The following is a 23,416-nucleotide window of genomic DNA, read 5'->3' as shown; positions in this document are numbered from 1 at the left end:
TCAACTGGGATTGCAACATTCCACAAATTTCATTTGGAAATCACAAACAACAGCTTCTGCACAGGTTCCCATTAAACTATGGAGTGGTTTAGGGCCAGTGCCTGGCTGACTTAATTGCTCACACTGAAGCCCTTCTCATGTTCCCCAAGAGGCCTCTGGGCCTGCACAGGGGCAGTTTCCCCTGCGCACACTCATATTTAGGCTTTGGCCTTTTTTCAGTTTATTCTGTCTTCACCATTCACAGAAAATGCCATGTCAGTAAGCCCGAGTGAGGTGGCTTTTCTACACTGTCTCTCTTCCATTTGGTCAGTATTGCACATCCCCTGCATTAAATACTAACCAGTTATGATGGGCTTTTAAATACACAGTTTTCCACCTAGCTTACACTGAAAGATGTTGCCACTATTGGCAAATATCAGTAGATCACATCAGAAATGTGGATGTTCTCAAAAAATTAAACCAGAACAGCTGTGATGAACTTCCATTTTTTGGTTCATTCCTGATCCAGTATCTATACTTCTTTTTCCAGCTGCACAGAACACAAACTTTCCCTCTGCTCTTCTACATTTCAGCACATGCAAATTCCTCCTCAAGTGACTGACTTGGATATGGTACAATATGCAATGTGTGTGTGTGTATATTACATACAATACATCCATATTTTAATATATGTATTACAGAAGCATATATATATATAAATATCTTAACATATTTGGCATTAAATATATTTTTATTAATCAGCTCCATGAAATAATTAACTCTTAAAGACTTTAACGTAGATATAGAAAATAAAAAATACTTGAGTGAAAATCACGTTATCTTTGGATAGACACTGCTTTTAAAAACCTATATGGCTCATATAATTTTAAAGGCCTTTAGTCCCTAAACACAGAAAATACTATTCATATGGAAATCCAGACAATTTTTTAAAAAGTATAAAACATATTGTAACAGTGAGGAAGAGATAAAACACTGAAGATCTAAATATAAACTGAAGTTATGAGTATCTAATCCAGGAACCTGAGATCCACTTGGTTCTCCACAGGTTTTGCTGTGTGAACCCTTCTGAAGAATCCTATGCAAACTTTGGTACTAAGTTCTTTAGAAAAATATCCAACATAAGCAAAGCTCTATTCTATACAGATGAATACATTACAGAAAAAAATTCCCCAAGTAAGATGGAGGATGTCTGGCTGCTCACTGAGGAGGTGACACAGGATCCTACACACAAAACTACCTGGAGCTCAACTGTGATGTTCACAGCAATGTTTCATACTTTGGGCTCCAAATGAGGGAATCAGGCAGTGAGAATCCCAGCCATACATTCCCAAAGATTTGTGAGTGCTTGACATCAATACCCTAAAGTCCTCTTTTTTTGCCAGAATTCCCTTCCTTTGGTATGTTTCTTAGCGATCCTGAATGCCACACGTTTTCCAAATTGGACACTGCCACTGCTTATTTGGCCTGGATGGTTTAACCACCTTAGTTGCATGGTGGTATTCCCAGTGTTAAGGCTCCTCTTGGTGACGTGAGCTACCAGAGGGGAGTCTTGAACTGCATACTTCTATTAAGTATTCATAACTGCATCCAGGCTGAAGTGCTGTATTTGCTAGATTGTTCTGACTTTAAATTAAGATGCATTCAGAACTGACATTGATTTTTAAAATATCTTGAATGCTAGTACAGTTTAGAAAATGAACACTGAGGTGTTATGTTTTTTGTTGTTTGTTTGTTGTGTTTTGTTTTGTTTTTAATATGCTGATGCACATCTCAAAGTATTCTCTATAGTTTAATAATTTTATGAAAAAACACGCTGGGGAACTTGTAATATTTTCAAGTCAATATATTTCATTAAAAATACAAGTCTTTGTCACACTTCAAGGTTTGGGATTTTTCTTTTTCAATATTATCTAAAAAGAATTTTACTGAAATTTTTTTTTTCCTTTTGAAAGTTGGAAGCAAAATATGAATTATATATCAAGGCCAAACACTCAAGGTGCTTTCCTAAAGAGTGTCCTTGGAATTCAATTGCTATTTGCACACACATTATTAAAGTGCAAAGCTTTTAAATCTGATTGCTTCAAGTTGAATGGATAGGTCAGTGCCAAACAAATTGATCTCATTCACAGAGCATGGTCTATAGCAAACTATAAATCCATTACAATGAAAGGGCTCAATTCAATAAATAAAATACATATTTTTAAAGTTACCTGAGCAGCTTTTTAAATGCTCTGTAGGATTTTATGTGCAAGCTGCATTAATTATCTGAAACTAAAGCCAGAATGCACTATCCCAAGAGAGTTTAATATTAGACAGAGTGTGTATGGGTTAAAGGTTGCATGTCTGACAAAAAGATCACTGGAGTGACAGGACTATCAGTTCTGTCAAATGAAACAACTAGAGGTCAATGGTGGCAAAGACATACCTGGAAGTATCAAATGAAAGGATGACCTTTAGGGCAAGTTCTTCGTTTGACATTTAGAAGTTCAGTCACCACTTCAAGTGAACTTGGTAAATTGCCTAATTTCTCTGTACACCCATGCCCCAGACGGAAAAAAAGTGGACAATTAATCATTTACCTCCGTATTTTACATGCTGTAGGGATAATAATTAGGTACCTGCCTCAACAGCAAGAGATCAACCTTGAAAAGTGAGCCTTGAAAAAAAGTTGTAAAAATATATATTGACAAAATCCTGGACAAGCAGTGAGCAAAAACAATGGCATAAACAGCAAAACCACATACAGAAACATGATTCTATTTCCTTCTATGAAAATGAGGGCATGAATGCTTTTCCAGTAAAAAGATATTACTAAAATCTAAAAGTCTATCAGAAATTGTCCTCACTCAGTTTATGGCCTGCCCGACAGAGGATACTCTCAGAGGTGCTGTGATTCCCTTAGCAATCACACTGCAAAGGAAGTGATCCAAAACCCTGGAAAACTGTCTCTTTTCTCAGTAAGAGTAATACGAAGAAACTCTGCACACTGCTGCTTGCTTCATTAAAACAACCAAACAACAACAAAAACAGTCTGTAAAATCTGTAATGCCTACAGATATACAGCCTTCCAACAGTTGGAGGGCAGCACAACAAGCAAACTGCATATCAGATAAGAACAAAAAAGACAACCAGGACCAATTCCTAATTTGTCACTCTGGACAGCACACACTGCCTGCCTGAAAACATGATGTAAGCCTCAGCCCACAAAGAAGTGCTGTCTTTGCCAACCTTGTCACTTCACTTTCTATGTGCAATACCTTCCAGTCCTCAGTACCTTAGAAGATATCTTCCACACAGTTTCCATTATAAGAATTAGATTATCTCCTTATCTACCTTTAAAGTAGTTTCTTCTTACCCAGTTTCTCTTGCCCTGAGGCCAGAAAGTATTTTAGAACCCTCCTTTCTCACACCCTTCCTGGCTCTATACTTATCACCCCATTCCCCCTCTCTGTACTATCTGCAGACCCTTTGACACAAGGTTGCCACGCAGTGCCTTGAACCCTCTCTCTTCTGGTCTCCATCTATACTCTCATCATTCCAGTTTCTTCCTTCTGCACTTCACTGGAACTGTTTCTACTGACATTCACTTTTGTCAGTCAAACTCAAAAACTTACTCTCTTCAACTTGCTAGATGTTTTAATATCATGTTTCTTCTTGATAAACCTCCTCTTCCCAGTACCTTTCTCCTGGGTTTCCTCCTGTGCCACTCCTTCAGCACAGCCTCCGCAAGGGATACTTTCTGTGGTATTTTTCAAGTTCCTAATAAGCATCCTATATCCACTTCACTCTGTAATCTCCTTGTATTATGCTAACCTCATCCAGCGAACAAACTAGCAAAAAATCTACTGCCATTCACATGCTGATGAGTCTTGATCTGCTTCTCTGTGACACTTTTTTCATATGCTGTTCAGTCTTAATCGTTAGCCTGGTTTCAGGATATCCTCCTAAGCTTTTTATTGGTAGTGAGATTTCTCAGCCCTCCCTCTTCACGGAAAGGAAAGACTTTTTCTCAGTCAGACCTGCCCTTTTGAACTACAATCCGAGTGTCATCATTGACTCTTGCTTCTTTCAAAGCCCTTCATCCAGGATAAGCCAAAAATCTTACAGATTTTTAGACATAACCTTTCTAATAAATAGTTCTTTTTTCCCCATGTGTAGTCTTAAAACTCCTTTCCCAGCTCTGATGACATTACACATTGATTACTACAAAGTTCACCTTTCTGCCCTTAAGAATTACAAGTTTCTCTCATACCTTGCTGAAACTTCTGCTACAAAGAGGATTAGTAACCACGTGCTTGATCATTTCACCTATCTCTTCAAATTGCTTCAATATTTGCCTTGTTATCTTTCACATCAAAGATATGCTAACTATCTTCACTTCCAACACCACACACTTCTTTACTCCAGTCTTCCAGGTTATCTCTAATTCTTCATCAAGATTGTGGCCTTGGTGTCAACCTTCTTCACCTACCCCTATTGGTTAAGAAAAAGTAATTCCCAAATAGCTTTAAATTTCCTTGTATCTTCTTTTCAGACCACTAATTTCTAAGATCCTGGTATGAAGACACTGTTTCTGTCACTGAACTACATACATCATCAAACTCTTTTACTCCTCACATATCACTAGATGTCACCTCACTGTAAGTTCTTTGGGGACACACATTCATACTTCACCTAGTGAAACAACATCCCAATTCCTAAACATATTCATTAAGTAAATATATGTATATTCCTTGTTTATAACAAGCAAAACATTTATAATAGCACTAACATACTAGCATAGGACTATAGTATTTTTCTCAGAACAAGTCTTAAATCCATGCTAATTTTTAAGGTATTTGCCACCCTCCAAGGTACATCATACATGACACATCATGCTTTATGCTGATGATACACTACTCTATTCATTTGACACAGAACAGTCCTTGCCTGAGGAAAGACAATCTTATTGCACAGCTACCACACTGTCTCAAGTTATAAGCTTAATTTAATCAGACCTAACTGCTTGTCCTTGATGAACAAGGTTGCCAAATACTTCTTCCCTTAAATTTCCTGAGAGTTCCCCATGAGCCCCTAGCGTGGGATTTTTTTGGAACTCTACAGTTTGAACTGTGAAGAAATGGACATAACATTCAGCATTGTTTCCTACACACTGGGCAGCACCGCATCAACAAATCTAACCCTTGCTCCTACACTTTGTGCTGCCTTCCTGACATAGAAATAACTTTAAGAGAAACAGAGCATCAGTCCTGGGACACCTTGCTTGGGATTAATCTTCTCAAACCAAGGTAAATTTTGCCCAAGCTTTTATCTCACACACAGACAGCACTATACTATATGCAGCAAGCAATTAGTGAAGGCTTAAATAATTTTTCAAATTAGTTTGAAACAAAAAAATAGTTCTTGGGTAAATATAATTTTATTTCACCTGCTAAAAGTGATTAAAACCTCCCATGAAAATATGCAAAGCAGGTGCAAATTATTATGGGTAATTATTATTAATCCCTTCTAAGGACAAACGGCCTTTTCCTATACCCTCTGAAACAGCTAAGAAAATGAGACAGTGATTTTCTTAATCGAGAACAGCAGGTCTAGAAGTCCATTTTAGGGGAGAGATGATTAGCTGACCATGCAAAATCCTGTACTCCAAGTCAACCTTTGTGCTTAGAAGCACTTGCAGATGCACCTATGGAAATAGTCAACCTGTCACTATTGGCCCTACACACTGGTACTGGAGGTTCAAAAATGTAATATCTAACAGCTGTAGTTTGTATTTTAGAATCTTTAAAGTCAAGTTGTCCAAGCGTAATAAGTTGAACAATTAACTGAATTTATATGAAAAAGTAAAACAGCATGATGGCAAATAGCTTTGTATGGCCATTACTTTTTTTCTGATTTTTATAAGACAAACACATTTTCTCCTGTACCTGTAACTGCTTCTACTAGTGTCCTACAATAGGCAAAGGCTGATATAGTAATTAAATGCAAATGCAGGATCATATTCTAAAGTTAATAATCCATAATAAATTAGTAATCCCTGCTTTTTAGCAAATTATACCTAAATTGCAGAAAGTTATCCTTACTAGGAATGACAGTCATCTGCAGATTAGCGGTATTTTAGAGAAACATTTTATATATAGTTATGTTTTTAAATGACCACAAATGTCAGAGTATTTAAATTTCCACTACATTAAAAATATGTGTGTGTGTGTATATATTTATATAATTTTTATCTTTAAATTGCATGGCCTTATAGGAGTCAGTCGAACAATCTGAAGTAAAATAATTTGGAAAAAACAGTCAGGAAGGAGTAGAGGAAGGTGAGGTTAGTTCTTGGTAGCCTTGGTTTGTTAATGCTCACTGGGGAGTTGTCCTGCCTCAGCTCTTACAAAGCCAATACTGGATGCTACCAAAGACAGTACTAAAGAAGGTGAACTGGATGTGCTGTGTTTTCAAGTTAGCAATAGCTCCTCCTCCTTCAACAAAACCCTCATAAATACAGCCCATAAATACACCAATTTTGAGGGTAAAGCTCTGCATAGAGCTATTCTGAAACTGTGTTCAGATGGGGTTATGCTGGAAGGAGAAACTCATGAACTCTGACACGGTGCTACAGTAACACCAACTCCTGCTTCCAGGACATGAATGTCACACTCCACATCCCACAGCTTTCCACTGTACAGACACATAAGCGTTTTCAGGGCTGTCCTGTGTGCACCTTTACTGTTCAGCTTCCAAATTTAACAGTGACGTTGGAGAAAGATAAAATATAATAGATGAGAGAATCAAACCCAGAAAATTAATTAATGAAAAATAACAAGAAATGAAAATTAATGAAGCTCCTGAATATTAAAATGACATTAAAGTATTTCCACAAGCTTTTCATCCAGTTACTTGGCATTGTTTCTGTTAGACCTGTCGTACTTACTTGTGGACTCAGCAAAACTTTTAGGAATTGTGTCGTGCTTTAGCAACTGAACACTTTCAGTGAAACAAGGAGCCAAAAGTAAACTGAGGATTAAGCATTTGGAGCAAGAGAAAGGCCCAGTTCCAGTACATACAGATTTAATGACATTTAAAAATAAATGATCCCCTATGCATAAGTGTCCAGTCATCAGATTCAAAATATGAGCTGGAAAATCTAGTTCCTTCAGACCTGGCATATTATTACTGACATCGAGGGACTTAGTAAGACCACTAGTAAAGCAGTTTCTAGACTCACAAGGACTTTGTGTAACTCTTGCCAATGTATTAAATTTTCACATTTTTTTTCTCAACTGACTCATAAAACTGCTGTTGGTTATTGTTGATTTACAAAATTGGATGCAAGGCTCATTTTTCTCATTATTTCAATGTTCAGGTTCAAAATCTGATAAGTTACTAGTTGACACACAAAAAAAAGATTTCTAAAATTAATGTCAATAAAATATACCTGCAGTAGCAAAAGTAAAGTAATTATTCACCAACTTATGATTTCTCTTTTGCCTCTTCACAGTGCCTACAAATCTATAGCAACATCTGTGAATGATCGTTCCAAACATATTTCTCACTGATCCTTAGCTTGTATAATCACAGTGAAACAAAATGTGGGAGGGTTTGTGTTTTGGGGGCTTTTTGTCCCAATGGAAAGAAACCTGTTTCTAAGCCAGTTTAGCCCAAAATGGGAGGTTTTGTTTTCAGTTAGGTTTTAGCAGTTTAATGAGGTCTGCTTGGGTTTTAATTATAATTATTCTCTTTAAGCACCGGAGTCCTACTGTATTGCAATTGTGAAAACAGCAGACAAGATTTTAGCTTGGAGGAAGAAATAGAAAACAAGAAGAGGATTTAGAAAAAAATAAGGTGGGTATAATTTAACTAAACTGTTGAAAGAAGAAAGAATTATTTCTACAATTCTGTTACCAGCACTCACAAAACACTATCAGCTCTTTATACAAATAAATTGCCTTCTATGAACAGCAGAGGCATAATTTTTTTTCCCAAAATTATTCACCAGTATTTCAAGATGTTTTTATACTGTATATAAAACAGATATACAGACTAACATGTTGAACATTTGCATCATAAATAAAAAAGATATGTATGCCAATACAAAATGCCAAGTGTGAGAAAATTAGTAATAAACTTTTTTCCCCTCTTCAATTCTGAAAAGTAAAGGTCTTTGCTCCCTATGAAAAACCATTTCATACAATTGCTTGTGGGTGCAGACTGTTCAAGATGCCATAAATAATTCCCGCAGCTCCAGTCAAGTAATAGCATGTCACTGACTGCATAAGGGAAACAGAGGAGGTTGGAGCATTGTTCACAAACAAGTGCCAACTGGAAATAGGTACTCAGAATCCTCAATAACCAGGATTGAAGGAATGTCACAAATCAATGTGAAATGATCCAAAAAGCCTAAATCAAAAGCAGAATATCTGTATTTTATTTAAAGAACCAGTCAGTGTGTTTGACATGAACCAAGGTAAAAGAGAAAGAGAGCAGTCATTACTTTCCAGACGAGAGATAAAGTACAGCTGTTTAACCAACTTAGTATTATTCTGGAAGTTTTTAGCTTCAGCTCAAATTGGAATTGCAGTGATTCAGATAACCCTGCTGCAATGACACAGGGTTTTAGCATTACTTTTAAATGCAATTTAACTGCTCTTTTTAAAATTATTTTAAAAACTTTTTTATGATACTAGGCATGCAAAACAATGTTCTGTTTTCAGTTGGTGTGCTGCAGTGATATGCATATATACTAGCAATCTTACTGCAGTGAGCTCTCTAGCTTACAGGCAAGGTGGACTCTCAAGTAATGATATTATTTTCAAAGATGCACCTAAACAGAAACACTTCACACCTCAATGAAGGTGCCAAAAAAATCAGTAACACTGAGTTAAAGGTTTTGAAAAGCCAGTAGTTCTTTCTCTTTTCAAATCAATAACCACATACAACTGTGTTAATACCTCCTAATTACTGGCTTTCAAAAGTAAAGGTAATAATACTGAAAAGTAGGATGACTGAAGTCTATAAAGCGACTGATATCACCTACGGTTTAAAAATAAATAAATAAATAAATAAATCTCATTACAATCCATAACCCAAACAAGGTGTGTGTGTTCTGTGAAGAACAATAAAGCCCAAACCTTCCACAGGTAACAGTTACTGCACATTTGCAATAGGAAACTTGAGAAATGCTCTTTCTCCTCTTCAAATATGTTGCATACAAAATGTACAAAGTCTGAATGTATTCACGCAAATAATTTTTCCTGATGTCTCTTCAGAAGGACCCCTGGGTCATCTAGAACATCCTTCAAACTAGTTCAAGAAAGACAGCTAGACTAAGTTTCCAAAGTGTTTCATCTAAGTGAACTCTTGGAATACCCTGACAGTGATGCCTCACTGACCTCTCTTGCCAAGAGCTCACATTGTTTAATTGACTTCCCTGTTAGAAAGCATTCCCTGTTTAGCTTTGGGTCATTACTTTCCAGTAGACCACCCATGATCACCTTAAATCATTCCTCTTCCTCCTCCTCTCATGTTTCTTCTCAAGTCTTTGACAGTTACATCCCCCTAGGCAGGCTCCATATAGCACGTCCCTGGGACCAGTCTTCACAGGTCATGCTCTCCTCCCTTTTATCATTTTGTCACCTCTCTTTGAACAGTTTTCCATGCATTCATGTCACTGTGTAGTATAGAGCCCTTAATGATAAAAGCAGTCCACACAAACATATCTCTACTTACAACCAAAAAAATGTATCCATTGATAAGTGGAAGAGGCAGGTGAAATCTCACTGTCATGAACAGGGAGCCTTTTGAGTCTCAGATCCTGTGTCTGGGCCAAAGAAACTAACTTAATAGCTGAAAGTAATACACCTCCTTCCCATTTCTGAATTAGAAGGTTTTTTTATATGATGCCTTAAAAGGACATCAGAGTCTTCAAAATATAAAAGAATTTTTGCTGTTACATGCATACCTCTTACAATTGAGGCTGGTTTTGCATATAAAATGATCAATGGCACCAAGTCAAATACATCAGGGATTTTTGCATGTGGAGAAGGGAACATTTTTCTCAAAATTATTAAGGAGGGACACTCTTTAGATTAGGTTTTCTTTAATCCCAAAGTGACCTTCTAATGCAAAATGTAGGCTAGCTACCCTTTTATAAATGCATTTACGTTCTGTTTTCTGAATAAAGACTGATTCCATATTTATACCTGTACCACTGAAAAGATATTTTTCCCCCTCCCTTTATATTCTAACAATTAAAGCAGATTTATAGTGGAATAATAAAATTTGAAAACTTACAAAATATCAGTAAATCCTGCTGCAGTACATTTGACATGACAGAACCAGGCATTGAGGATGCTAAGCCAGTAAAGTGAAAATGAAGTCTTAACAGTAATTAAAGAAATAATCCTAGAAATGAGGTTTTTTAGGATTTAGAAAGGTTTTTATGCATGAGATGTCAAAGTCCCCTTACTCTGTGCATCCAAAGTCAGAGGAGCCCACCCAAGACATGATAAACAAGGTTGAAATCTAGATCCATATTTTTATCAGGAGAAATGCATCATTTGCAGTATCTAAACAGGCAAAATACATCTTGCACCAGCTTCCAAAGGCTGATGCCTATGACTTGTGTTAAGAAAAATCCCTTATTTTTCTTCTACGATCCACAGTAGGGTTTCTCTGCAACACCTGGTTTTTATGAAGATACACTACCAGTTAATAGATTTTAATAAATCTAGTTGATGTGGTGTTTTGGTTTGTTTTGGTTTGTTTTTTTTTCCTCTTCTACAAAGTATCAACTCAGGAAAACTGGAAATCTTAACATGGAACCTCTTTTTCCCCACAATTTTCCTTTCCTAGAAATTTATGGAAACAAAGCTCTAAATATTTTTTTTCTCTTTGTTCTTAAGTTGTTATTTGTAATTTGTGCTACAATAGACAGGATGATAATAAAAATACCCCACATTTAAAAATAAAGTCTTTGAATTTTCTTCTCAGGTTACTACTTACATTTTTTAGATGCCTAGATTCTTTTAACCAAACTTGGAAAGGGAAATTGTTTCAAAATCTCAAACAACTTTCAAGGTGTTGAGCTGCATTGGTAAGAGTAGTCAGCATATAGCTATATAGAACCTATAGCATGAAATAGTTTCTAACTGTGGAAATGTATAAACCTATCGAAGGCACTTAGAGCTGCATGTTGTGGATGTATTTCTGTAAATGATGTAACAATACATATTTCATTTAAACTGAAAGTTGTTATTCTAGACTGTTTGAAACTGTGCTGTACATAATTAGTTGCACTCATTGACTGAGATATTGAGGAATCCCAGTTGTCACTACCTCTCCATGAAATGCAAGCCCAGGCTCCTCTAGAAAAGGATTCTTCCCCACACCGTGCACCTCACATCCCAAGCCTTCTGAGAGTTCCTTTCTAAGATTTAAATTTTCTTTTATAAAGCTTTTCTGAATCAATCACGGTTCAATATAGGAAGACTGCCAAATAAATTACTTTTCATTTCTGCCCACAGTTAAGCTCCTGCAGGGAACTGAAAATATATCAAGATCATTAGCCTTAATGCCTATAATACACATTGCTTTAAGGTGAAGTGAGTAGTAAAACAGTTTAATACATTAGCCCTTGCACTCAAGAGACCTGCAGGGTCCTGGCAGTGCACACACGTAACTCTTACGAATGTTTCTGGAGCCTTGTGCACTGGGACAGACTTACTACCCAGCGTGGGTCTGAATGAAACATGCATTGATTTCTTTTTAATACCTGGCTTGCACACTTTGTTAGGACTCACTGGAAAACTCAGCAGTCTGTATTTTTACTGGAAGCCTACTACGAAGCAAGTAAAACCACTGACTCTGCTGCATGTAGCTTGCTACACTTTGAGGGCAGTTAATACCTCATTCCTCTACCAAAAATCCCTGTGCATACACAAACTCAAGAAGAATTTGTCCCTGTACTTACTCTTTCCCAAGCTACCCATTTGCCACGTATATTTAGGATATAATTTACCCTATTAATTTAAAAATCACCAATGAATGTAAATGAGAATTTACTTATGCTGATATGTTAAAAATATTAATGAGCTAATTTAATTTGCCTTTTTTTTTTTTAATTTAGCAGGCTTTGATGCAGCAAAACTGATAATTAGGAACAGGTCTCATCCACATTTTAATTTCTTAGTTCAATCTTAACCCTGGTTAGTTAAAAATAAATAAATAAACAAACCCTACTTCATTGCCAAATTCTTAGCTATGGAATACATACAGACTTAAACTGAGGATGCAACTCTCGTTCTCAACTCTGACATATAAAGCAAAATAAATGAATTCATTATTTAATATTAAAAGCTGGCTAAAACTAATTAATGCCAAAAATTAGCCCACAGCACAACAGTAATTACCAGTTTGCTCAACAGCTACCTCCCTTCCCTAATTAGCCTCTTTGATTTCAAGAAACCTTTCAGAAAAAAAGAAACACAATTCCTACTTCATAATTGATAAAAAAACTGATTTGACTTTCAAATGTCCATTGTGTGCCCTTTTAACATGAATTTGGAGATTTCCACAGCAAAGACTGCTCTCTCAGGCACATAATGTTTCATCTCTAATAGACTGTAGTGGATTTTCTGGTCGCTTGTCAAGAGTTTGAAAGCCAGGCCAAGAGTATTGGTATGGAAGATAACCAGAAAAAACAGTTGTTCCACAGAGCTGTACACTGTAGTGAAAGTGGCCATCTGGCCCATGTTGTACCATTTGCATTAACCCCAAAGGATGCATGACATGGAGTACCCAATATTTCAATTACCTGGCAACAGAATCTGACAATCTTATTTGACATTTATCAAGAAGCACTGGCAAAATCTACCATTTTGAAAAGGTGGCAAGGTATCACATAATTAATCGTGTATATTCCTGAAATTTCAATGAGGAAAACAACCGTGCACTGACCTCATTAATAAAAGTCTGGGCTCCCCGTGGACTTAGGAGTAAGATGGCCCTTCGCAATGTGTCCCGGTAACGGTTCAGCTCCTCTGTTTTCATGGTGGTGAAAAGGTTGGCAAAGACTCTGCTGATGTTCCTGTCCACTTTTTGTAATGATACATCAAGTCCCAGTCTTGAGGCCTGATCAAGAAATCCCTGCAGTCCACGTATATCTGCAACACAGGAGGGGGTGAAAAAAAAAAAAAAAAGAAAGAAAAAAACCACTGCATCAACCTTCGCCAGTTAGGCAAGCATCACTAATTAGGTGGAAAAAGACTTTTCTGATTTTTTTTTCCTGCAGTGCAGTCAGAAGAGTACTCCACATAGCCACCTTCCACAGCTCCCTTCCATAGCCAATGCCAACAGGGAAACTCCATTAATTCCCTTTCCCAGAGGTCTCTGAATGAATCCTAGGAAGAGCCAGTACATGTAACTGAGTAGCTCTGCACACCTCCCCAGAAGCTCTAGGGGCTTAACACTGCACAGAGAGACAGTCCCACCCCAACAATATCACAGTTCAAATGCAGAAATCCAGGAACAAGCGAGTAAGCAGAGGGATAAATCATTCAACCATAAACTTCTATCCTTTTACCACAACCTCTCTTACATGATATCATGTTTGCTTTTTCCAAGGAAAAAATCATAATATCCAGAACATTCAAAGCTCTCCTTTTGACCCTTTCTCTTCCTCTCCTATAAATAACCTACTTAACTAGAGATCTACCCTTAACCTTTAAGCCTTTGCAACACTACACAAAGTCCCAAACTACTGGGATATATGATAGTGTAAAAAAATTGGCTTTCAGTAGGGGAAATCATGCAAACACACCCCTTCAAACCTGTTCCTTTGAACTCTGCTCCTCAACTTCAGTCTGACAGAAAAAATATTTTTTCCTAACCACATTTGTTAGGACACGGAGGAACACACATTTCATACCATGCTCATGCTAAAATCAGCTCATTCAAACTGTACTCTGTCTTCGTGACTGTCAGCATTTTTCTACAATAAATATCTGAGGTTTTAGTTTGTAGTGAAAATCAGAGCAAGAAAAAGGTCAAAGATTATACTGAACCAGGTTGCTCTTAAAATTAGCAGTGACCTGATTGCAGCTGTACCCTGTCACGAGGAGCTCTCAACTTTATCTGAAACATGAATAACTTGCATTGAATAAAGAAGTATTTAAACCTCTTTTCTCATTCATTTCTCACACTATTAGCATCAAATTTCAGTTCGTGGGTGAAGCCAAATGATATAAGTTAGAGTATATTTATTGTTCCCATGATAAAACCTGCTCTTTGGAAAACTTTATGATAACTAATGATGTCTATAGACTAGATTGCAACAGCTGGTGGACACTTTTTTTAATCCTGGAAGTCACTCTCTGCTGATGAAATTCCAAGTATCAATACTACAGACACAGCTAAAGGCAGAGGACTGAAAATCAGGCTAATTCAAGTCAGTAGCATTCCTTGCTGTCCCTGCCCTGTCTGGGTAGGCTCTCAGACCACCATCAATTTTGCTGCTGCGTGGCCATAGAATAAACGTGACCATTTTCCTCCTCCATCTCAAAAAAAAAAGTAAAAAAAAAAAATTAAAAAAAAATAAAATTGTATGAAACATGGTACAAATAACATCTCACAAGGACACATCAGTTGAAGATCTTAGCTCATGTCCTAGGACAATATTTCAGGGTCAATAAGATAACTAGCAAAAATTAGGTCCAAAAGAAAGGCACCAAAAGCCACCTTGAGTACCTTCATGCTTTTATCCAAACATGGAAATGCTTGTTAATGTGATAAATTCAGATTAAGAACACAGATTAATTATAGAGAACCATCAGAAAGGAATAGAAATTCAGCTAGGGATGTGCCAACTGTAGCAGACTCTTCACTGCCTTTTTAACTCAGGTTCAGTTGACATGATCATCACTCCAGCCAACTGCACCACCAGGAAAGGTGCACTCACAGGGATTTTGTTGGTGACTTAAAGCAAGCCTACAGAAGTTTTATCACAATATCAAGTATCTGCCAGCCTTGCTGTCTAAAATCCTGAGTCACTAAGGATTGGAAGTGGCTTCTTGCTATGCAGGCATTTCTGGAAAATGCCAGAAGTCTTTAGCACTTCTACAACAGCTAAATATTGCAGGTGTGCTGAAATAGTGACAGTGACAAACAACTATTGTTTGCAGGTTAAAGCATTTTATTAAAGTTGCCAAGCTGTTTGGATTTTGCTAATTTAGATTCAGTAAACTAGCATTCATTACTATACCTATGCTCACTTTATGGATCTGTGACACTTGAAACAAAGATTTTTCTTTTAATGATGTTTAGTCCTTCAAAATTACTGCAGTGCTTGACAAATAAGAAAATTCCCTTTTTTACAGTTTAGTAATGCTTGTCTTTTTGTGCAAATATCTAAAGTTATTACTGCACAAAGGAAAGCTGTTTATAAAAGATTAACTGTGCTTATATTGCTCCAGGTTTTTTTGCCTTGCCTTTTTGCTTTCTTGAAGGTGATACAACACCTGCGCTCCAGAAGGAAAATAACTCTGTACAAAATGCACTCGGGTATTTCTCATAAAATTGATCTGCAGAACCAGGATATGTTTACTCTAGCATCAACCACAATTGTATGAAATTAGCAGATTGGAATCAGAACTAACTCACCAGCACTTGGTAAGAAAAGCAAACTTCTTAACTTTGTGTCTCTTCTGTTATATCTGGCTGGAGGGAGTATTGCTATGGCCACAAGCCTTTTTCCTAACTCTGACATAGAAACCACATGTTCAGACCCAACAACAGAAGAACAAGACAATTCCAGGGATAAGGATTACAAGGAGGTAAGAAAAGCCTTGATGCACTGTTAAGATATTAATTCTGTCACTGTGACTGTAAAACTAATGCTTGCCGTAAATAAAGGGCTTTATTGTACTATAAGGAGTAATGGAATGTATCATTTCCTGCGAGAGGTTAGGCTGGTCACTGCACTGGTTGACTGGAACACAAACATAAAAGAATGGTGTTAACTGTGGCACTGGCTGTCAAATGTAAAGCTCATAATCTACAGATAAATTTATTTATATTATTATATTATATATAATCTTGTTTATATAAAAGAAGTTCGCAGAGCCAACCATTAGCATTCACCTTTTGTAAGTTTAGAGGATCTGGTTCTTGGCCTTGACTCCAGCAGCTTTAAGCTATTTTTGTGTGAAACAGCTGTGTGGCTGGAAACAGCTGGCCTTTAAGGATGGCTCATTGTGGAAAGGAATTTCCAGGAGGTAGAGAGCAATATATTGTCTTTTCAATACCAGTTCCTAACCCCATGTGACAGAAATAGAGGCAGCATGTGGTCAGGAACTACTTTGGGTAGAAAATATCTGGAAGCAAACTGAAACAGCAAGCTAAATCTGAAGGCAAGGCTAAAGAAGCACTAAGAAATAATTTTGCACCCTTTCATTCTTATCCATCACTGAGTAAATTCCAGGTGCACTGAAGTATCATCAGCAAGCTCTCTTTTCAAATGACCTACACCAAACCTTTCACTTGTATGTTTGCAAGAGGGAAAAGTAAATAAGTGTAAAAAAAATATAAAAATGAGAACAGGCAGGAAATGCTGAGGTTTTGAGTTTTCGCATTTGCTGTTTGTAGGCTCTATACTTCACACTTTTTTCCCCTCTGTTAGTTTTGAGTGATATTTTGGCGATATATTTAAAATAGTGAGAAGAGTGTCACCATTATTTTGGTATTTATGCACATTAAAAATACATTCAACTGTTCCAACAATTTAGGGACAATTCTAGGACATTTTCTTTATACTTCAACAGAAAGTAAAACTTACTCTTGCTTACCCTTTAATATAGAGATACTCTGCTTTATTGTAAGTTTGTCTCTCTTGACAGCAAATTAGACAGAATGTTTCCCATTTACTATTTAGTTCTCAAGACAGAATAAAATCCACGTTCTAAGACTGACTAATTGGGAAGATAACTTGTAAGCACTTTGAAACAGGTTTCCTGAACTACTTCAGTTTCACGGGTTTCCTCCTTTTTATTTTGCAACAGCAGTTGTCCCTCAGTTTTGCAACTGAAAATGGTTTACATAAGAAGTAAGTGATAGGACAACTGGTGCAGGAAACAGGGAAACACATCCTGATAATTAGATTCCTGCTGCATCGAAAGCTTTCTGAATGAATTATTTTAAATACCATATTTGGGCACTTCATACAGATAATATCCTCCTTGAAGGATTTGAATATACTCCAGTATTTTAGAAAACTGAAAGTGGACATATTTCAGAAGTATCTCTTATTCTTTAGTTAATAAATAACAAAATTCTCATCCTTCAGAGTATATAGGGAAGATTATTATTTATGCATCCAAAAGGAAATTATTTTGTCTAAATCATCAAGAATAGTAAGACTTTGAGCAAGTACTGAAAATTTCAACATGAAACACTGACAATATTAACTGTTCAAATAGAATGACTAGACCAGAGTATGTAATAACAAAGCCTGTAACAAAAGATATTACTATATTAATATTTGAATGTAAGTGCTTATTCGATCCCAGTGCAAATGTGAAATTATATTACTAAGGTATATTATCTATTTTTATAATTATTTTTCCTCTGTTTTTTATTATTTCTCTTCAGACACACAACATCTCTCTCCACCTACCACCTCTCCTCATATGTGTCTGCTTGCCATATTCCCACAATCAGCACTAAGATAACTGCTATCAGCCAAATAATTTTTCTACAAACATTAGAACTCACAGTTTCAAAACAATGTTTGTAATTTAGTAACCTAATTCCTAACCAAGTTTCATTTCAAGAACTTTCTGTTAAAAAATCTCTGCCTTCTTGAAGGCTTTCAGTTACACTGGAGCTCAAAGAAAAATTTCTACATTTATACCCTATTTTATTTTTTTTTTTTTCCTAAAGAACTAGAGTAAGTCAGTGACCTGGCAGTAGTTATTATAGCAAGTACATATAATAGCAAATACAATAAACCCATTCATTAAGTTGGATTTTTTAAAAATTCAGCTTTTATAAGAACAGCTGTACCAGATGAGACCAGACAAGAAGTTCTGCAAGTTCCATAACCTGTCTCAGACAAACAGAGTGTAAAGCAGGAGAAATTGTGGAGCCATACTTCCCTCTGACATTCTCCCAACAATTCACAATTTGCAGTGCAGGGAATTCCTCAGGCAGGAACGGTTTCTGTCTATTTCTATGCACTACACAGGTGTATTTCTGCATTCTAACCCTCAATGCCTTTCTCCTCCATAGAGCAGCGCAGTTGCGGTTTAAGCCCCTGTAAATTATGAGCATTCAGATCAGTTCACCATTTCAACTTGGGAATATTCAGGATCTCATTAGACTCTCCTTTCCCCTTTTTACACCTTTTTCTCCTTGACAGTTCTACTAACATTAATCAAATACAAAGCAAGGTGCCAGCACTGCCTGACCAACCAGGCACTACATAACACCACACAGCCCTAGCTGCTGCACAGCCTCTTCTCAAAGAGATGAGAGAAAAGCCAGAAATCAGAGGTTTCTGGAAAGAATAAAACAGGCTATCAGGAATGTAATCTTTGAAATGTACAGGGAACACTGATTTGCCGTTTAAATCTAGATCACAGGCTGACATTTGACCATAGCTCCGTAGAAACTAAAAATCTTACCATGTGTTTTGATACAAGCATCAGGATTAATCAAATACAAAGGTCTACTCAGAACTACTTGCAATATCAAAGGCTGGAGCCTTTATAATGGCTGTAGGAAAAATGTATTGATAGTTATGCTGCCTACATCAATTTTGTTATCAGGCTTTTAAATACAAAAAGGACTTTGAATGGATACAAATCATAGGTAGTAGTGATTTTCACTCCTGAAACAGACAGAAAAGGGCCAGAACACACGATAAAGCTAGATATGTCACATGCACAACCAGATTTTTTCAGATCCAACTTAATAGAGATGGTAAACATCACTATGAAAAACATTATAAAGTTACTCTGCAGAACAGGTGCTTCATAACTGAAACAGTTGGTTCAGTCCAAAGGTAACTGGTGCTTCCCAGAAGCACAAAAGCTTTTTAAAGGCTACAACACCCCTTTCACATTTATAATGAAAGGTCAACTACAGGTCTTTCCTTCTTGATTTTAACACTTAACATTCAAAAGAACAAGAGAAACCACCTCAGGAAATTAATTAATGTTGGAAAAAAAAGTGGACATATGCTACAATTGGTGCAAAAAGGTAATTCACTGAAGAACTAGCATTTTCACTCAAATCACCCATTTAATTCTTCCAAGTGCAATAATTGCCAACCGTTTGCTCAATGGTAAACCACTCAAATGAACTGTAATACCTTTCCATCTCACTTCTGCTGGTAATACATTAAAAGATGCTATGCAATGCTACTGCTGGACCTTCTTATAAGATAAAAATAGATGTATTGACATAAATTACGCTTTCGCTGACATGTATCCTAAGTTTGAACAAAGTGTTTATTTCATTTAAATTAATTCTAATTCTTGCATTAAATTACTGAGCCTGTTATTTGTTATGGCTGAGCATAAGCAATCCTAAACATCCATCCACGAGTACATTAGGAAAATATATCACTCTTCTTTTGGAGGGCTGAGAGGCCCTATTATTTTACATGAACACCTGAATTAATAATGTTCATTTAGGATGTTGGGATCATAAGCCTGTCTGCTTTAACACAAGCGCTATTGTGAGTGTTAAGAAGCTGTTACTGCATTGTAAGTCTGGTTATCACAGTTTGACACATGAAGTATGTCCTTCATAAACGTCGCCAGGAACCCTAAACTATTATTTGCAGATGCAAATAAGCATATCCTGAAACAGAAAAAATATGCAAAGGGAATGCCTTAAATAGAGAGGCAAAAAGTATCTCTTCTAATTCTGAAAACACTAGAAGTGAGTGGAGAATTTGAAAGAGATTTATTCTGCATGTGTATATAGCTGTGTCCAGCAAATTGAAGATAGAAGCAGATGTCTTTGGCTTCAATGGACACTTTAAATACTGCACATTCCTATCTCAAGAGAGACTGCAATAAAATTACTGCAGATAAAGAAATTAAATTTCCTCTTGGGGAAAGGTTACTTGTAGGAAGAACTTATTCTTTTACATGTGTAACAATAATGATTGCTTGTATTTATGCAACATCTTTCAGCTAAGGATCTTAATGTATTTTACAAACACCTGTACAGTGAAATAAAGTATATGCTATAAATGTTACAGGAACTACTTGCTGTTATGCCAACTTAACTACATGTCAGCAAATAATAATTCAACTTAAGCAGTAAGGCTCTGTGTCACCACACTGCATCCACCAGGCAGACGCCAGCTCATGTGGAGCCTGAGCAGGGCACTGAGCTGCACAAAGCCCACTTGCCCTGGCAAGCCCAGCCTGAACTAATTGGCCAATATTTGGTCACTTGCTGGCAAGCTAACAGCAACAGTAGGTATATTTTTAGCTCAGAACACAGGATGAATGAGCCTCCGGTCAACCTTTATTTTACTTAAATTATATCCACCAGGCTGTAATGAAGATGGTAGTATCTTAATTTCCTTGGCTACCTCTTTGACTCTCAAAGTGAATTTTCATACAAACACTCCAGTGTTTCAGAAATTTAGAAAAATGGTGTATCCTTAATTTCCTGATTATTAAAAGTCCATTTTTGCAATACAGCAATACTGCACAAAAATACAAAAGGATGCAAAAATTAATTATAGGTTCCTCTGTTCTCTAGTGTTTTCTGTTAAAAACAAGATATGAAGAATCTCTACTGCAATAACAAATCTCTTGGCAGGAGCAGGAGGGAACTGAAACAAAAAACTAAGCTCATGTCACATATAATGACCATCAATTAGTCCCTCTTGTAGGAATATACCAATGACAAACAATCAGAAAAAAAATGAATTGCCAATTATTAATTTGCATTATGACAACTACTTCCAGTACAATGGCAAACTACTCCATTCTCCAACATGACTTGGATTCCAGAGGAAAAAACCACAAACAAAAACCCCAAAACATCACGCAAGATAATAAAAACCTGAATGTACTTAAATTCTGTCATAAGCTAAAATCTCCTGCAGGCATCTCTCTGTTAGCTCCATCCTTTTGGAAAATGTGATTAATGATCACTGAAAAGACAACTGGTAACACTGAGGTAGTTGGTGACAAAAGATTCTCTGCTGATCATATTATAAACAAAAGTAACACATTTTAACACATTGAAAATGAGGAAGAGCTTCTTTACTGTGAGGGTTACAAAACACTGGAACAGAACCCAGAGAGGTTGTGGAGACTCCTTCTCTGGAGACTTTCAAGATCTATCTGAATGCCTTTGAGTGAACTGCCCTAGTTGTTTGTCTGGTGTGGTGGGTCTTCTTTGTCATTGTTGTGTTGTTGGTTTTTTTTTCCCCTCTGCTCTGGCAGGGGGGGGGTGTACTCGATCTTCAGAGGTCCCTTCTGACCCCTAGTATTCTGTGAAAAAAAATATATTTTAGGCCTTAGTCCTACAAATATTCAAGTGTGAGGAAATTCAATGCCAGGTCTCCTCTCACATACATGAATTCTCAACATACAATTAGTGTTCACATAACTACTACAGACTGCGATCCATTTCTATTACGATAATTCAAGACAAACACCTCAAATGTATAGAACACATTTCCATCTTCCCAGATGTTAAGCCCTTCTTTCTTAAAACAGCAATAAAAACCAAGCAAAAAGTTTCATACCTTTTTAACCAATCCTCCTGTGCAACTTTTGTATCTAAACAACATTGATATTTTAATAGTTTGTGCCTCTGACCGAATACATGGCTTTTGTGAAGGCACTGTAAACTTGTTCTTGATGATTTGTTTCATATGTGCCCAGGCACAAGAGCAATTACCCAGGTTTCACTGAAGCACTCCATTTGAAAATTAACAATCATCTGTAAGAATAGCTTTTCCTCTTCTCTTTACTGTATTTCTACAGAGCAACAGCAAAGAGAAGTATTTACAGGCTTAGGAAAAAAGTGTCTCCTCATTAAAAACACAGCTATAGAAAAGGACTATGGAAAAATGGAAGCATAATGCTACATAGACTTTTCTGACTCCATTAATGTATCCCACACAAATTTAATTGCAATAACTTTATTTGAATAAAAGCATTCAAGTACAGTAAGTGAGTCCTTTGTTTACTAGTTAAAACCATCCCCAGTTTCGCAGCAGAATGTCTCAAAAAAATTTCAGTTGCAACTAATTAGAAAATTATTTAGAAATCTACACTCAGAGATGCCCAAGTGCTTAGACAATAGAAAAAAAAGGTTCACATTCAAAAATAAGCACTATTCAGAGTTTTCAGTTTACTCCCATGACATCTGAGGTTTTTATTTACATATTGATAAAATTGGGAGTTACTATAGCATCGCCTTAACTTATCAGTAAACGAAACACAACAGCTATGTGCCTCAGTAAATTTACATTAAAATTTGATCATGGCACTCATTGAGACAAAGTTTCAGTCCAACTCCCCCAAAATCTGACAAGCTTTTACTTACTGATTGCAGCCATTCATATGAAGGCCAGTTAGGAAATCTAATACACCCTTATGGTTAACGTTTCAAAGAACAGGTCTACTTTTCTCCCCCTGACTTAACTTAATTTCTCAATTAATGTCTTCTAATTTACTGGAAAGGAATTAAGCAATTCTAAATGTCACTGGGAATAATTTTTTCATTAGAAAAGGCTGTGAAGAACACCTCTGGCTGAGCAGCACCGTGGGGGTAATGGTATCTTTGGTGGGTGCTGGTGAACCTGTACACCTTAACACAGCACCCAGAGGCAGATACTGTACTAATCTGAGTTACTTTAAATAAAGCAATGCCTTGGAAGAGGACAAGATGTCATGCGAGAAAGGACAGGATAATATGTTACTGCCAGGCATCCAAAAATCCATCAATCAGGTAAAGACAAGATTTTAATGTAATTGCTGCCTTCTCCTACTTCTACTTTTGTGGAATAGGTGGAAAGGGGAAAACAGAACCTTCTCCTTAAGAAAACATTACATTACTACAATGCAATGAAATGGCATTGTAATATAAAATATAAATATAAAAGACTAAATATAAAATACATAAGACTAAAACTATAAAACTATAACTAGTAAATTCACACATTTTTTACATTTTACTTTTCCAGGTCCTGAGAAAAAAACCTGAATCTGCTGAGTTCATGAGAACAATTAAATCATGTGATGTGTTTCAGTATAAAAACAGAGAAAATCTATTTGAACTCTAAATGAACCAGCTGCAGGTTATCAGATTAACATACAGTTTTTATTTTTCTCTTTATATTTTATTCTGCTACTCATTCCAGGCAGAATCAATCACAGGTTTTTAT

The 23,416-nt window shown here is 36.5% G+C and overlaps 1 protein-coding gene across 3 annotated transcripts in view; it reads right to left on the bottom strand.

Moving 5' to 3' along the window:
• The window catches only part of GRID1 (glutamate ionotropic receptor delta type subunit 1), a 504,645-nt gene that overhangs the window by 207,706 nt on the left and 273,523 nt on the right, over positions 1–23,416 (bottom strand). For all 3 annotated transcript variants that reach the window (XM_051617448.1, XM_051617449.1, XM_051617450.1), the window contains exon 4: positions 12,952–13,157. In XM_051617448.1, coding sequence (XP_051473408.1) covers positions 12,952–13,157 — 206 coding nt within the window. The remainder of the gene's footprint in view (positions 1–12,951; positions 13,158–23,416) is intronic.

Source organism: Apus apus, chromosome 4, assembly GCF_020740795.1.
Source record: "Apus apus isolate bApuApu2 chromosome 4, bApuApu2.pri.cur, whole genome shotgun sequence".
NCBI classification, from domain to species: domain Eukaryota; kingdom Metazoa; phylum Chordata; class Aves; order Apodiformes; family Apodidae; genus Apus; species Apus apus.
The sequence above is the reverse complement of the archived record's forward strand: the minus strand, read 5'-3'. Positions and strand labels throughout refer to the sequence as shown.